At 47.6% G+C, this 17682-nt stretch overlaps 1 protein-coding gene across 3 annotated transcripts in view; it reads right to left on the reverse strand.

Annotated features, from left to right (window-relative positions):
* The window catches only part of LOC144754098 (E3 ubiquitin-protein ligase TRIM39-like), a 122495-nt gene extending 105583 nt beyond the window's left edge, over positions 1-16912 (reverse strand). For all 3 annotated transcript variants that reach the window (XM_078641668.1, XM_078641667.1, XM_078641666.1), the window contains exon 1: positions 16439-16912. In XM_078641668.1, the coding sequence (XP_078497794.1) occupies positions 16439-16852 (414 nt within the window). In that variant the 5' untranslated portion in view covers positions 16853-16912. The remainder of the gene's footprint in view (positions 1-16438) is intronic.
* Positions 16913-17682: the final 770 nt, after the last annotated feature.

Below are 17682 nucleotides of genomic sequence, written 5' to 3' on the forward strand. Positions count from 1 at the left end.
TGGAGGAGGTTTCCAGGTAGATCTGAGCGTCGTCTGCATATAGGTGGAAGCGTATGTTGGCTTTTTTTAGAATGGTTGTGAGGGGTTCCATGTTTATGTTCAACAGCTGAGGGGAGAGTACTGAACCTTGGGGGGCACCTCTGTTGACGGGGAATGGGTCGGACGTAAAGGATTTGATTTTCATCCTTTGGGAGCAACAGTGAAAGAAGGAGGAGAACCGTTGAAGGACCACCTCGTCTGCAACTACCCGGTCTTTGAGAGCCTTGATGAGAAGATTGTGATCCACCAAGTCAAAGACTGCCGAGAGGTCTAGGAGAATGAGGTGGCAACATTGGTCAGTGTCAAGGGATTTGAGGAGGTCATCGACGATGTTAAGGATCGCAGTTTAAGTGCTACAGCCTTTTCTGAAGCCTGATTGGTGTTGGTCTAGCATGTTGATATTGTCCATGTGCTGATTCAGTTGACGGAGAACGCATTTGACTCATTGACTTCAGAAGGAACCTCACGACATGGAACAACCTCCTGCAACACCTCAGAACCTCCCCCTCACTCATGGACTTCAGAAGGAACCTCAAGACGTGGAACGACCTCCTGCAACACCTCAGAACCTCCCCCTCACTCATGGACTTCAGAAGGAACCTCAAGACGTGGACCTCAAGACGTGGACCGACCTCCTGCAACACCTCAGAACCTCCCCTCACTCATGGACTTCAGAAGGAACCTCAAGACGTGAAGGAACGACCTCCTGCAACACCTCAGAACCTCCCCCTTACTCATGGACTTCAGAAGTAACCTCAAGCCGTGGAACGACCTCCTGCAACACCTCAGAACCTCCCCCTTACTCATGGACTTCAGAAGGAACCTCAAGACGTGGCTCTTCCAGACGATACTGGCATGATATCCTCCTCCACCCTAAAGTCTGTCCTACTCAGTGCCTGGATTCCCTCACGGGTGATGAGCAGCGCTCTACAAATCCACATAACAAAACGATATTGTATGTATAGGCACATATTATACAGATTGTAAGTACCAGTCATACATATCAGGAATGTAAGTACCGGCCACACATATCCAGATTGTAGGTACCAGTCCCAAGTATCATAGACAAGGAGACAGACACTGGTGTCACTTCTTTAGGCCTGTTTGGGTCTAGGGCCAGAATCCCTGATAAATTAGCTTAATCATTGGCACTTATTGCTAACTGATAAAGACATTGTTCAGCACTTTAGCCATAATCGCTTAGCAACATTTATACATGGAACCACTTTAAATAGATCAACTAGACAAGAGAAAGGGCCCACAAAACAAGGGGACAGAGCACCGTATTAACAGTAAAATCAATTCTCCCCTTGGGGAAGGAAATAGAAAAAACACCTATTTATCTTCAGACACTCACTCCACAAGCTTCGCTTTTACTACAAAGATCTACCGCCATAAATCCATACCAAGTCAATGTCAAGTTTGCACCAGAGTTTTATTTTTGCAGACAATTCTACACCGAAGTTCACAAAATACTCCTATACATCATTATGCAGTACAAAATCCACATTTCATCATAGTGTTCTAACAAGAATGAAATTACAAATGGGAAGGGCCCAAAGCATTGAGTTCTCATGATGCAACTCTTGACCCCTTCACCACAAGGGGCAACAATTTAATAACAATTAAAAATCAACAAAATCACATAATCTATTAAGAAATAGATGCTAGAGAGACAGCAGAAGACACTACACATGAATTTATTCTAGTGGTGGTGGTCCGCTCCTCATCAAGGGATACACAGAACGTGGTCTTATCACAAAGGTATTTATCTACCATATCAAGTAGATTGTGCATTAAAAAATTGTACGTCGACGCGTTCTGGTAGATTTTCTTGATATTCTTCAGCACAAAACATAAAATGCAATCTCCAACACAAAATGAAAAAAAACAATAATAAAAAAAAATCCTGTGTAGAGAAATATATCAAATAACAATGAATCCACTGTTATTTCCCAAACATGACATCTCAGTGCAAAGGACATAGACATGATACTTTACATCACACTCATGAATAATTTCTTCTTTAATATCCTTTCTTAAAGGGGTATTCCTACTGTTTGAGTACCACCATATACCTTTGTCCTGCACCCCGTTGGACTTTGTTCCCACGCATTATACAGTGGAGGTATTACCTTCAACACCCATGTGCATTCGTACAGCACCCCCTTCTACTTTGTTCGCACAGTGAAGTTAATTCTACCTAACATCCATTCTCATTAGGATATCGGGGTTCCAAGTTATCATTTTGGTTCCCCGGTTTTCAGTTTTATACAATTATAAGGATCAGTTAATTCTCAGTCAAATTTTTGTCAAAACAACCAGTGGTTCCAAACCCACACATATCTTAAAATCATACTGCAAACCCTTTACACTCACCAGTTAATAGAGTAAACTTCCTCTGCCCGGCCTTCTCTTTCTAGTCCAGATGCCAAGAGCTGTTTTCTTTCCCTGGTTTAACCTGCTTATTATTTGTTGGAACCCTTGACTGTTTTGTTAACCCTTTGATTTCTTGAGGGCCTTTTTATTCATATACATGCCTCCCTCACCTGTTTATGTACTGGACTATTCTAGTTTTCTTACCTGTTAGATATCTTAAGACACTTGTCTTTATTTAGAAAGCTAGGGCTGTACTGTGCACTCTACAGGTGGCATTTATAACAGTGTCCCAATTCCTACGTTAGGGGTTCTTGCTCCTCGTCGATGTCTTATATGGATCTTAAGCTCCCCAAAACTAAAATCTGATTATGAAAATTCAAATGTTCATGTTAAAGTTTTATTACCGGTAGACAGTACTGCTCTAGAAAGCTTCTTAACTTGAAATGGTGCCCTATACATTTTTCGTGGGTCACCCAAGTCGCTGTATTTTGGTGGGGGCTATCATCTATAAATTAAAGAATTAACATAGTTCCAGTCTGTACCTTTAATATAGAAGCATAGCTGGAGAACCTTATGGTCTTCTGGCGTTAGCAGGCTCTTGACGAATATGCAAACGGCCCAAAACTATATTGACACAATAACTCATGCGCTCATGCGGTCTGATACCCTGGGTGTATTTGTTACTTAAGAGAGGAAGCGGGTGCCACACTGTTAGACTAAATTCCAGCCATCCCATGTACTCTTTACGAGAGATCATTGGAGAATATTATAGCACTTCAGCATGATCCAAGAATTCACCAAACTCCCCCAGCGTGGCCACAGACATCACCCCTTCCCAGGACCTCTGCAACAAGCTCAGCTACTACATCCAACTGAAAATCAAGTCTCTGGACAACAACTTCAGCGAACGAACTCCGGACTCCAAAATCTACCCCCCCCCTCCAACAATGCCAGCCAATCCACCATCTCCGCCGACCCCACTCAGCACTGAATCGGCCATGAAAGGCATCCACTCAGGAGCACCCACGGACCCCTGCCCTCAGCACATCTTCCATAGAGCCTCTGCCACCATCGCACAAGAACTACTGGAAATGCGCCCAAAATTTGGAACTCCATCTCAGTACATATCAGGACTAACCCCTCCTTTCCAAAATTCAAAAGCCAGCTCAAAGAGCTTTTTCTCAACGATCTCTTCCGAATAGATAGCTGAGGTTCTACAGCTAATTCCGCACACGATAGTATACAAAGACTCTGAAGAGGACTGAAACCTCTTTTTAACTCTCGTTTTTCTCCGGTGCTCCCCTTCACCTTTCTGGATTTGTCACGAACCATGGAGTCTATCGGCGACTTGGTTTGTTTCAACTTTACTCGCCACGTATATTTACGTTCTCTCTGCTATTCTTTGTGTCCGATCTTTACTCGTTACGAATCACTATGCTCTACTATGGTCACTTCTTATGTTTGTTTGCATCTTTGATACATGTTGTAAAGCGCTCTGATACCCTCGGTGTGTGGTTCACTTGTCAGAATCTCCACATTCGTTGCCCGGCATATATAACAGAATTGGTGCACAGCGGATCGATTCAATGTGACGCCCGGTATTATTCTGCTCCATTCGGTGGTAAACACACCTCCACATCAGACCCAGTTCACGCCTTACAGATCCCAAATGCAAATCACCACTATCTGCAAGTCCATTCTGTTTTATCATTTTCTCAACATTATGTTAACATAATTCTTGCAATGTATACAAGAAAAATTTCAGTTTTTTTCATGAACTATTTACTTGTATATTTCCAGTACAGACAGCCTACCAGGGACCTCAGTATTCGGGATAATATACTACTTTTCAAAGGTCTGGAAATCAAGATTCACGTTTTCAGAAGGTATGTATTAAAATGTAAAGTAAGACCATAATTAATTATTCTCCACCACTCTGAACTACCTTTGTTATGTGACCCGACCAACTAAATCAATGCTGTAATTGTCTCATGTGGTAACTACTGCACGCATCTTCTGATGTAAGTGTTTGAGTTTAATTACTATAATGGAACTCGCTGTAATCTATGTATCCTGCTACTGTTGTAAATTGCTCTGATGCTTCCGGTCATGTCCGTGCTATTTAAAATGGCAAAAATAAAAAATAAGACAATACATATATTTATGCTACGTTACATCTTTCTGAATAAAACATTGTATTCTCGCTATTTGCAGTCTAAAAGAGTACTTATATTGTGAAAAGGTAACCTTTATTGGCAGACGCTTGTCAACTGTTCACACATGATTGGGGGGCAGGGGGACGGGGGTGTTTTAGTTGAGGGTGGAGGGGGCTTGGAGAATAGGAGTTGATGACACTGGTTTGCTTCTTAAGTTAATTTTGGGACATCGACCACATTGGAAACCCTTAGGATTAAATTCTGACAAGGTAGCATGCATATTATTGGGACCATGCTCTTAATGGCTGTGAGAAAGTGCCATCTTTCTTGCTTTGGTATGCCCCCACTTTTTTCTGAACTGCTGATGTGCTTTGACTGAGTGTGCCCTGGGTTCCTGCCAACCAGGTACCCAAGGCCTGTGTTCCTTCCCTAAAACTGTGTTGAAACTAAAACCCAATTGGCATCTCTGGCCACCTGTCAGTCCCAAGTAAATGGTACCCTAGGTACCCAGGGCATGGTGACCAGAGAAGACCCCTGAGGGCTGCAGCACCTATTGTGCCACCCTCGGGGCCCTGTACCCTGACACCCACACACTGCCCTTGCAGACTGAGTGTCTAAGTACAGAACAAAACAAAGAGTCGACATGGCATACATCCCTCTGTGCCATGCCCACAGAACCCACTGCCCTGGCATACTTCAGTCACCCCTCTAGCTGGGTGCCTTATGCCAGAGGTGTGGGCACAGGTGCATGAGCCCTGTGCCCATACAGTACCCAGGGCCATTCCTGGGCACTATAAGTGAAGTGATGCCATTAAGAGTATATGATGCTGGGAGGTTGTCATTACGAACTCCACAGCACCATAATGGCTACACTGAAGACTGACAAGTTTGGTACCAAATTTCTCAGCACATTAAACCTGCACTGATGGCAGTGTGGGATTTAATGTAAAATTCACCCGAGGGCATCTTAGAGATGCTCCCTGACACCCTAACCTACAATCCACGTCTGGGCTGAGTAGCTGCAGAGGCTGCCACACAGCAGACATGTAGCTGGACCCCTGGGTGGAGAGCCCCCCGCTCTCCAGGGCCTTCAACAATGCACATCCTGGGTGAGATGCTAGGTCTCCTCCCCCAGGATGGGCAGGGGGAAGCTTCAAAGGCATGCTGCCTCTGTGAGCTGCTCCAGGCCATTTGCTGTACCCAGCAACTGGTCCCAACAAGTCCTGTCCCCCACTCTGGTGGGAAGACTGGCGGAAAAAACTACGTCAGGAAGTGGGTGTGCCAGCCTTTTTCCAACCCCACCCCTCAGGTGGGGGAGACGAGGCGGAGCACGACTCCGGGCTCCGGCCATCTTGTAGATGGGGAGCCCTGCCCAATCACAGCTAGGCTCCTGCCCCCCTCCCACAGGAGAGCAGCAGGCTAGGGGGTGTAAATGCCCCTAAATTCAGTATTTAGGGGCTCCCTGAACCTTCCTTCCTCAGATCCCGAAAGAAAAAAAAGAAAGAAGATCAAGAGGAAGAAGACCGGCCGTTCAGCTGCTAACAACAGGACGACAACAACTGACTTGGCCCCAGCCCTACTGGCCTGTTGACCCTGGAACCTGCTCCTGCCTAAATCCCGGCGACTCCTGCGGACAGTAACCTTGGTACACCCAGAGGACCTGCCTGCCTAGACCCTCCTAAAGATTGGGATTCCCATCAGCAGAGGCTCTGCTGCAACAACCCCCCTGGCACCAGCCAGGACGCTCCGGACCAGCCCGCTCTGCACCCGCCGAGCCTGGGCCGTGCCCAAGTGAACCAGGACCACGAGGATGTCCCCCGGTGACTGGGACCTGAAGTCCAGTGCCCAAAGACCCTCCTCGACGAACCAGACGACGCCTGCAGACTCAGAACCAGGGGCCACCCCAACCACGACCAGCTGAGGGTAAGCTTTTCTGACACCCAAAGAGACCCCTGCAACCGGGCCCTACAGCCCCCTGTGCCTCCCTTTGGGGTACCTACCTGTGCTCCAAGATCCCAACTTACCTCTCGAGGTGCTGGTCGCCCCTGGAGAGTCTCCGTCCCCGAGCCTGCAGCCTTTGTTTCTTTTTGACCTTTCCCATTGGATAACATTGAGCGCCCGACGGCTCAAAAGCACCCTGCACCCAGCCACCGGATTGCCGAAGCCTGTGCCACCATTGTCCTATCCTCCTTCCCCCTTTGCCCTGAGCAAGTGACCAGAAGCCCAGCTCCCACAGCCGTGTGGCCTGCTAGCCAGCAGCCACCAACCAGAGGCCCCCTGTCCCTCATTGGATAATATTGGGCCTAACTACCTCTGCACCCGGCTGCCCCTGTGCCGCTGAGGGTGAACCAACTGTACTTACCTGACCCTGGGGGACCCCTGAGTCTTTGCCTAGAAACTTAACTTCACCAGCCAAGTACTCACCTAGAAACCGGTAACTCACTTACCTGCCATTGGATAACATTGACTGGTTTTGACTCGAAATGTTTTAAGTGTGAAGTTTTGGAAACTGAAAATATTCATATAAAACCAACCGAATTCTGATTTCCGAAGTACTCACCTGTGATCAGGGGAGAAACCAGAACTGTATCTTGCAACCCAGTACTGAACCGCAAAAGTAATCCTTTCCGGGTTTACTAGTAATCTGTATTTTCTCCATAGGAATCCATTGTCTGCTTTTCTATGAAATTTCTTCAAAGTGTCTACTTTTGAAAACTTAAAATATTCTTTTAAAATCCTACAAAATACTGAAACGCAATTACCTACCTGTTTTAAGTTGAGACCCCAGTGCTGGCCCTAGGAGCCCAGTAATGGATTACAAAAGTAACGAGATCGTACTTTACCTGCAACCTGCATTTTCTCCCATTGAATAACATTGCCAGATTTACATTGAAAAGTTTCTAAGTGTGAACTTTTAAAACAGCTTTATATTCATGAAAATTCACTACAATAACTAAAACGTTTTTGCTAATCTGGTTTCAGCTTAGACCCCAGTACTGAATCTAGGATCTAGTCCTGGAACTACTAAAGTAATCTATATAGTAACCAACTGTACTTCTATGTTGGAAACCCATTGAGCTCAATGCTACAGTGTGCTTTATAATTGTGTTGCCTACTGCAACTCCTGTATCTACTGTGTTCACAAACTTTATGTGCTCTTTGCAAAGTAATTACATGAGAGGACTCATATTTAGAAAAGTATAATTTGATACCTGTTGGTTCTAAAAATAAAACAACTATATCTGTGGATATAAAAACAATTGGCCTGGAGTTCAGTCCTTGAGTGTGTGAAACCCTTTGCTGACTGAGTGTGTACAACAAATGCTTTGCACTGTCCTCTGGTACTGCCTTACTGCTCGACCAAGCTACCGCTTTGGAGAGTAAGGTCAGTCCTGACTTTAACCTCTGTTGTACCTCTGGGGTTGGTGGACTCTATACACACTGTACTTCATTCTAGTCCAGTATATATAGAGCCACTTTCTAACAATGGCTTATTTTCCTCTCCTCTGCCTCGCTCCTCTACACATTTTTTTGGGCTGTCAGGTGTGGTGGATACATGTGGTAAGCTGTCTGTAAGACATTGTTTAAGGACTGGAGTTTGTTTTGGGTTTGGGCAGCTAGTTAAACTATAAACTATTTGTTCTCAGCAAATGCTGATGTAGTAGGTCGTTTGCAGGTAGTCCAGAACACGGCAGCTAGACTGGTCATGGGTGCACCAGCCAGGACCCCCTCTAAGCCCTTGCTGAAAGAACTGCATTGGCTTCCTATACGACAGCGCATTAACTTCAAAATAAATCTGCTGCACGGTTCATAAATGCCTCTATGGAGCAAGTCCTAAATATCTATCTCAATCCTTGGAGCTGTATCAGCCCAGTAGGTCTCTTCGCTCAAGCAACCTAGCCCTTTTAAAACCCCCGGCCACAAAGAAGTCTAGACAAGGAGACCGGGCCTTCTCCTCAGTTGGACCTGCCCTGTGGAACAAACTTCCCTTTGATGTAAGAACAACCACCAATCACCTATCCTTCAGAAAGACATTAAAAACCCTTCTTTATCAAGAAGCATTTCTCTCCATGTAACTTCCAGGGATGCACTACCTGACAACTCTATAGCTGGCAAAGCGCGGAGATACCCTTACGGGATTGATTCCTGCGCTATAGAAGAAACTAAAATAAAATAAAATAAATAGTTACTTTTATACATTAGGTTGATTTTTGCATAGTGCCTTCTGCGGGTGGATAATCTCCTTCTGAGGGTGGACAATCTGACTTTTTTTCAGCCTGTGGTATAAAAGCACCCGAAGGGACAAACATTGGCAAAGCCAATAGGCCTGGCGTTGGCCACCAGCCTTTTGTTTTATTATGTTTTTTGCTAAGCTTTATTATTTGGGAACCTGTTGGGACTAAATGCAAAATGTTTTATTTTTTTGTTTCAGTTCAATTTACCATAATACTGTCTGGCACTGAATGAACAAATGAATGAACACATGAATGTTATACACATAATTTTAGTAAACCAGAAGGTCTTGGCTGACACAGATTGGAAAAAAGCCTATCGATCAGCACTACTAGTTTCTTGTCTTTGTGAAAGAGGTATTAAAGACAAAAGGCAAGAAAAAACAAGCATTGGCATAGCCAATAGGTCTCACCTTTGGGGCCTTATAAGTGTTTAGCCATGCAACAGTTGATGTTGCACCAAGGATATTGTGCAGGATAACTAAACACTTATAGGGTCCCAAAGGCGAGACCTATTGGCTATGCCAATGCTTTTTGGAGTTGTGGTACTGAAGTGTCTCACCGAGCAACCTACTGTGCATTGAGGTTATTTTTTTAATTAAGTTAAGTGTGTCCCTCTTTAACTCTGACTGACTTTCGTACTATGTATGGCAATGCCGGAATCACTAGCAGTTTACGGTGAATGAGTGCGACTGGTGCAATGACTTCATTTTCCAACTTCCTGTCGTCTTGCACACCGACCATATCACCATGGGTAATCTAAGTGCACAATTGTGCATAGGCAGAAAAACGCAGAACGAGTCGTGTGTGGGCCACAGAAAGGCGTATTTAAGGAACGCTATACAATATTAGTTATATTGCCTGCTCTTAGTTGAACCAATCACGTTTCTTCTTTCGGTTGAGTCATATAGCGCCTCTGCTCGTGCCTGTGCGCGTAACCGCACACTGTATGCCACACAAAGCTGTGGTAGGACTTGTAAAACTCCACTCCTAAATGTCTTGAGGAGCAACGCATGCGCTGCCTCAGTGAGACCTAAAAACTTAAATGACTTCCGGTTCTAATGTAAGAAGCTGTAAATAACCCTCTGCCATGTGTGTGTGTTTGTATGTAGGAATAACTATACATATATGTATATGGATAATATAAGAGTGTGTGTGTTTGTTTATATATCCAAAGTGCAGATAGATAGATAGATAGATAGATAGATAGATAGATAGATAGATAGATAGATAGATAGATAGATAGATAGATAGATAGATGGATGTGAATGTATGTGGGTGTATTTACAGATGAACACACGTGTCACATGAGAAAATTAAGTATGAGGGACATGAAAAATAATACTGGCTGCCAGTGAGTATATAATTTACCACTAATTACTTTAAATTCTTTAAAAAAAAATCAAATACAGCCAAGCCCTGAAAAAATTAAATAGAAATTCAAATAAACGGCTGAGTTAGCAAATATAATCGTCTGTGTTTGTTTACATATAAAGCACAGATCGCCCCCCCCTCCCTGTCTGCACACATCACACAGCCATCGATGACCGTGTTTACTTTATTTGTGTTTCTGCAGGGGCTCTGTCTGCAATATTCGCATTACGAATGAAAGGCTCTTTAGTGCTTCAAAGCCAGACTTCAAATCTAGCGACGCTTTCGGACTGTGCTTTATGGGAGGATCGCGTGGGGGGTTGAAGAGAGGGCATCCAGCAGGTTGCAGTTAAGTGCAAATATAAAGCAAACCATACATAGAAGGTGATAAGGAGGTGGGCAGGGCGCTGCGTGCGTGCATGCGACGTACAGGGGCGAGCACATTCACGGCGGGCGCTATACGTGAAGGAGGGCGGGTGGTAATAACGTGGCGCTCTGTGCGCAGACCATCACCTTCTTGTGTGAGTGAAAGGCCACAGAGGACGCCTGGTTCCAAAATCGCCTCTCAATGCTGGGTTGGAGTTCTAGGGGTTGCACCCTCTCTCTCTCCTCAATACATGTAGTGAAATAGTTAAAACAGTGGGCGAGGTGCCAACCCGAGAGACGGCGTCAATTCGAGGGGCGGTGGTAAGACAGAGCCAGAGGGTTGAGTATAGAGGCGTCAAGGGTGGAGGTGAAGAGAGAGGGAAAGAAAGGAACTCGAGAGAAATACATTGAGAGACAAATGCGAGTGTGTGTGTGTGTGAAAGAGAACGGTAACCGAGAAAGAAATATTGTGAAATATTCCACCAGTGACGCCGGTGCGCTTAAAGATTGATCGCCTCCCTTCCTCTCTACACACACAAAATGTGATATTTTCAAAAACGGGCGCAAATATTGCCACAACATGCCCCCATAAAATAGAAAGCATTGAGCCTGGCAGGCGCTGCGCCAAGGTGGGTGTGTTCATGTCCATGTAGCGACGTGTGCCAGGCTGAAGCGCGTGTGGGCACCAGGCGTTCTCCACGCTGGCCCTGTGTTCTCCCGGGGGCAGCGCCTGGGCCCCGATGGTGGGCCCCGATGCCAGGAGACACCGCTTTCACCACCCCGCCGCCGGCAGCATGCACGCCCAGGTGCGCAGACTCACACCGGTCTCTGGGCCTCATGCCTCGCCTGCCGCAGAGAGCGAAAGAGAGGCGTAAGAAAAAGGGTGGACGTGTGGTGAAACAAATAAAGGGAAAGGTTAAACGAGAATTAAAAGAAAAACAGAGCTTGGACGGTAAATAACTTCCAGATGTGCACTGCGTTTGGGATTGCAGACCCTCAAAAAACAAGTGACGGCAGAAGGATGTCTAGATAAAAAAAAGTCTTCAATGTGTCATGCCGCCAGTGAAGCATCCAGTCCGAGCGTGCACATCTTCTGTCCATCTGCGTGCACGCTTTGGAATATGTATTGATTCCAAGATGCCCTCGAATGGCGAGGGCAGCGCATGAACACTGCTAGCGCCAGCCGAGACCTAAATATTGGCGGAGAGTGGGCAGAGCTTCAAGTCCCTAATAGAATACAGCATGCCTCGCAGAATAGCGCATGCGCTGCCCAGGCTCGACCTAAAAAGCAAATTAAGTGGCATTATAGGTCACGTTCAATGGCACTACTACTTCTCTATTTTGACATTTTAACACATACTAACATTGAATGTGCAAAGGTTCCACCTCAGAAGTACCTTTCACCACACAATACTGCGATCAGCAACTCAAATATGGCCCGGTGCAATGTGCTATTTTAGCTACAAATTTCGAAACATTTTGTCATGCTTGTGTGAAAATTGTGTTGGCTGAGATATAGGTTCCTTCTAGGCAACCCCCACCCCAAACCTTTATAAGACTTATCTGTGGTAGAGGTGGGTGAGCTACTGAAAGCTTGAGCCAGGCATGAGCCTGAAGTCTGGTTCAGCTCGAGGCCCTGCTGGGACCTCGAGCCCATAACGAGCCGAGCTTTAGTGTGGCTTCTGCCTCCCTAGTCCCTGTCCCCAAGACCGGGTGTTAAGATCAGACTGGTTGACTGTGGAACTTTGCACCACTATCTTTTCCGACTCTACCACCTTTGCACTACACATAGCTTTTTTCACTGAAATACGTGCCCTGACGTCTACATAGGTCGTAGCACGCCCCGCCTCGTAGACGGACGGGAAAACTCCTATGATGAAGCATGACACTGAATTAATTTTCAGTGTGTGAGGGGTATTTTAAAAACACAGTGTGTTCCCTTTTTGAATAACTGCAGGGGTCTAAAACACTTTTTCTATACCATCATTATAATTACAATTACAGTGTTGAAAGTTGTTTCTCTTACGGGGTTGCAGGTATGCCGACGAGGGGCAACTACCCGGTAAATATATCACACGTGATGCCTTGATTCCCCACAGATATCATATATCTTTTTTAACTTGATGCATTGTCTGTTATATGTGTTGATGAAATGCGGTATGCTGTCTTTTGCAGGTACAATAAACGGAGAAAAGAGGTGTAGTGAGGACACTGACCCTAACCCTGATGAAATTGCCGCAAATTCTGTGAGGCAATGAAACATGTTGGTTTTAATTGAGCAGACACACAGCAATGAATAAAGTAGTAAAGCCTGTGGGCCTAGCTCGTTTTTATTTTTAAACTAAGGTGCACCAGGTTTTCGATGCTAGATCCCAGGGATCCGCAGAACCACCACCGGGGGAAGATCCTTCTCCTACCTAGCGGCCAAGACATGCAACTCCCTCCCCGCACATCTCCGGCTGACACAGGACCATCTCTCCTTCAGGAAGCAACTCAAGACCTGGCTCTTCAAGCAGTAGCGGCACCCCCTCCCCCTCCCCCCAGCGCCTTGAGACCCTTGCGGGTGAGTAGCGCGCTTTACAAATTTGATGATTGATTGATTGATCCTGGTACTCCTTATAGGGTCACATGTATCACATAGAACACAATTTTGGTTTTCTTTTTCTCCTCACTATGTATTGTTTTTCAAGTTGGCAGGTGCTAATAATGAGAACCTGAGGATACAGGCGAGTACCAGTCTGAAAACTCCCATGGTGTTACTCCCGTGAGGCGCGGCCAACTTTTCCTCACCATTTTTCACCTCTACGTCCCCCTCACACTTGTGAGAGGGTCTGATCAAGCAGATACAGCACCACAGATCAGGGTTTAAATTAGTGATTTAGGTCACTGTCTGGCAGATGTGAGATATTGTTTCACTGTCGTGTCACATAAAATTGTATAATTAGAAAAGATATGGTGGACGTTCGTAGTCGTCCATAGAATTAGATAGAACAGGTCCTTTTTTGTGGTGTGTGAAATGCATGCCTGTGTGCACGAGGGAGAGAAGGCTGAGTGCATTATCGTTTTATACCATTCCGTGCAGCAACTCAAACTAGCCTCACACTTGAAGCTCCTTTTCAATTTGGAGCAAGGATCTTGCCCATGAGTTGACACTTTGCGATGCCCTTTTAAATGCACATCCCCAACCGCTGTCCGATTTCCAGGCAAGTCAAACCACCCATGTCGACCATATTGACTTGGTCTATAGACCCTCTGATCCCCTAAATTTGCACTGGTAACCATTCCTTTGCTCCATCCAACCACTGTTCCCCCTATAACTGCTAAACAACTAACTAACTGTACCTTCAAGCTCAATGCTTTACATTAATTCTCTTTAAAACAATCTTTTATTTCTCTCTGGAGCTTAGTCAGCAGTGCTTAAAAAATGTCCAGAATATAGACCTGAACAGCTAATGTTTAATCTATTCACTTAATAACTCTCATCACGGCACAAAACCCACCAATCTGGCGTTGCAAGCTCCACTCCACTGAAATGTATGAGGTCTCCACAGGACAACCCACACACAGCTCGGTCCTTACTGCCACTCAAAGCATACACCGCCTCATCCTGCGGTGCGGGGCCTAGCTACTCCTACACACACTCACCTCACACTGCCCCCCTCCTGCGGTGCGAGGCCTAGCTACTCCTACACACACTCACCTCATACTGCCCACCTCCTGCTGTGCGAGGCCTAGCAACTACTACACATACTCACCTCATACTGTCCCCCCTCCTGCGGTGCGAGGCCTAGCTACTCCTACACACACTCACCTCACACTGCCCACCTCCTGCGGTGCGAGGCCTAGCTACTCCTACACACACTCACCTCATACTGCCCCCCTCCTGCGGTGCGAGGCCTAGCTACTCCTACACACACTCACCTCATACTGCCCACCTCCTGCGGTGCGAGGCCTAGCTACTACTACACATACCCGCCTCACACTGCCCACCTCCTGCGGTGCGAGGCCTAGCTACTCCTACAGATACCCGCCCCACACTGCCCCCCTCCTGCGGTGCGAGGCCTAGCTACTCCTACAGCTACCCGCCCCACACTGCCCCCCTCCTGCGGTGCGGGGCCTAGCTACTCCTACAGCTACCCGCCTCACACTGCACACCTCCTGCGGTGCGAGGCCTAGCTACTCCTACACACACTCACCTCACACTGCCCCCCTCCTGCGGTGCGAGGCCTAGCTGCTCCTACACACACTCACCTCACACTGCCCCCCTCCTGCTGTGCGAGGCCTAGCTCCTCCTACACATACCCACCTCACACTGTCCCCCTCCTGCAGTGTGAGGCCTAGCTCCTCCTACACATACCCACCTCACACTGTCCCCCCCTCCTGCTGTGCGAGGCCTAGCTACTCCTACACATACCCACCTCACACTGTCCCCCTCCTGCAGTGCGAGGCCTAGCTACTCCTACACACACTCACCTCACACTGCCCCCCCTCCTGCGGTGTGAGGCCTAGCTACTCCTACACATACCCACCTCACACTGTCCCCCCCTCCTGCTGTGCGAGGCCTAGCTACTCCTACACATACTCACCTCACACTGTCCCCCCCTCCTGCTGTGTGAGGCCTAGCTACTCCTACACACACTCACCTCACACTACCCCCCCCTCCTGCGGTGCGAGGCCTAGCTACTCCTACACATACCCACCTCACACTGCCCCCCTCCTGCTGTGTGAGGCCTAGCTACTCCTACACATACCCACCTCACACTGTCACCCCCTCCTGCGGTGTGAGCCCTAGCTCCTCCTACACATACCCAGCTCACACTGCCCCCCTCCTGCGGTGCGGGGCCTCCACAGGGCGTTATAGCGCCGACTGTCACGCAGTCATGCGAGGCCTCCCAGCACAACCCACACGCAGCTCGGCCCTTCCTGTCTGGGCCTCCTCCGGCGGTGCGGGCCCCGCGCTTCGGGCCCACCCCCTCACACTAGCAGTAGTCTCCTGCAGGGCTGGGCCTAGCTCCTCCTTCACATGTTCACGTCACACTAGGCACCTGCTCCAGCGCTGCGAGGCCTCGCTCATCCTTCACATACTCAGGTATGTTTGAGGTGTTAATTGATCAAAATTCACCCTGAGGGTCCCAAAGAGAAGGGAGCCCAAGACAACATAGTAAGTGGACAACCTGTGATCCCTGAAAGCTGACATATATTGATTCCTTGTATTTCTCTTTTGGACTCACAGTGTGTCTTCACTTGTGAATCCTGGTTACCCACATTCACACTGTGTGCTCTTAGGCACCCTTCTCTATGGGATCCGTAGTGTGAATTTGGATCCCTTAACACCCTAAAAGAAACTTTAGCTCCTCTTAAAAGACTTAACGAAGGAATTCACTTGTATAACCTGAACACCCACAGACATACCTTGTGCTCCTCTGCAACTTCTTCCTGTGTGGAACCTACAATGTCTTTACTTGGGACCCTGAACCTCCACACACAGACCTTGTCGCGCCTTCTCTTTGAGTGCAATATGATGCGTAAACAGCGTCACATACATAATGCTCTTCAGCCGCCTCCTATATAGAGCCACGCGGTGCCTCGTGATCCCTCGAAATCCACAAACTTTCCTCGTCCTCTCCCACAGCCTCCTCTGTGGGACACACAGGGTGAGTTGTGACCCCTGAACATTTGTACACACAGGGTCTGTGCTCAGGCTGCCCCTTGATGTGAAGCACCGAGTGACCTCTGGTCTCTGAATTTCCACTGATACACCTTGTCCTCTTCTGGTGTCCTTCCAGAACACAAACACAAACACATACACACACATACACAACATGTACACCTTTGCAGGCTCCTCAGCAGGGTTAATATTGTGAGTTTGTGGTCCCTGAAAACCCACAGACGTACCTTGTGCTCTTCGGCAGCCTCCTCTATAGGACTTGCTGAGTGAGTTTTGTGCTCCTTGGACTCCCGGCAGACCCAGCATATCATCCTCTGATCCTCTGCACAGAACAGCCTCAGTTTCTCGCCATGTTTCTCGCACAGATTCTCCCCCGGGGGCTTCACGGGGGACAAATGAAGCTGTTTTAATGTTTCCACCACGTTCCTCAGCTGCCTGTTGGGTCGAAGGTTTTTCCCTGAAGATGTTTCCCTGCACTCAGGACAGGGGAAGTTTCCACCTCCCCCCCCCCAGCTCTGAGTGATGCAGGAGCGGCAGAAGTTGTGTCCACAATCGATCATCACCGGATCAGTGAAATAATCCAAACAGATGGAACACGTGGCCTCTTCCTGGAGGTCTCCGAGCTGAGCTGCCGCCGCCATGATGCAGAAATGCAGGAAGGAAAGTTAAGTTTCAGTTTCTCTCTGTGTGCAGTGGGTGTGTCTGTGTGTCTGCCCCTCTCTGTGTGCAGTGGGTGTGTCTGTGTGTCTGCCCCTCTCTGTGTGCAGTGGGTGTGTCTGTGTGTCTGTCCCTCTATGCGCGCTTGGTCTTCCTGGTTCATGTTACAGGCGCAGAACAGGACTGACTCCTCTGTTCCTATTGTCTCCTGTGCTTTACCTGTACGTCTTTCCCCTTTCTCAGCTCAACATACGAGCCGAGCTGCCTGCGCTGCTCCTGTAAGAAGATCAATAAACAAACTTCTCACCTGAACCTCTGTACGAGTGTGTAAATACAACACACAGTCTGGCGTCTGGGGGCTTCGAATCAGTCAGGGGCGTGTCACGCACAACGAGTGAGCGAGAGGCGGGGCCGTGCGTGATCCTCTGATTTAGGACCGGCGTCGGGGGCTGCTCGTGGGCCGAGGGGGCCGCACACTCGACTCGTTATCACAGGAGCCGCGGCCGGTCGAGCCCCTCAGCTGAGGAAGAATCTGCTCCAAACCTAAACCAGGAAGAATCTGCCCCAAACCTAAACCAGGAAGAATCTGCCCCAAACCTAAACCAGGAAGAATCTGCCCCAAACCTAAACCAGGAAGAATCTGCCCCAAACCTAAACGAGGAAGCAGCGCGGACCGAGGGTCAGCATTCAGCCGAGTCTAGACCGAGCAATGCGGGGTGAAACTCGGGCAGATCAAAGACACTGGATTGGATAACAAGGACAGAGAGCGCCTCGACTGACTCTACTCTGAGCTATTAAAGAAGAAGAAGCGCCC

Source organism: Lissotriton helveticus, chromosome 5_1 (genome assembly GCF_964261635.1).
Source record: "Lissotriton helveticus chromosome 5_1, aLisHel1.1, whole genome shotgun sequence".
NCBI lineage: Eukaryota > Metazoa > Chordata > Amphibia > Caudata > Salamandridae > Lissotriton > Lissotriton helveticus.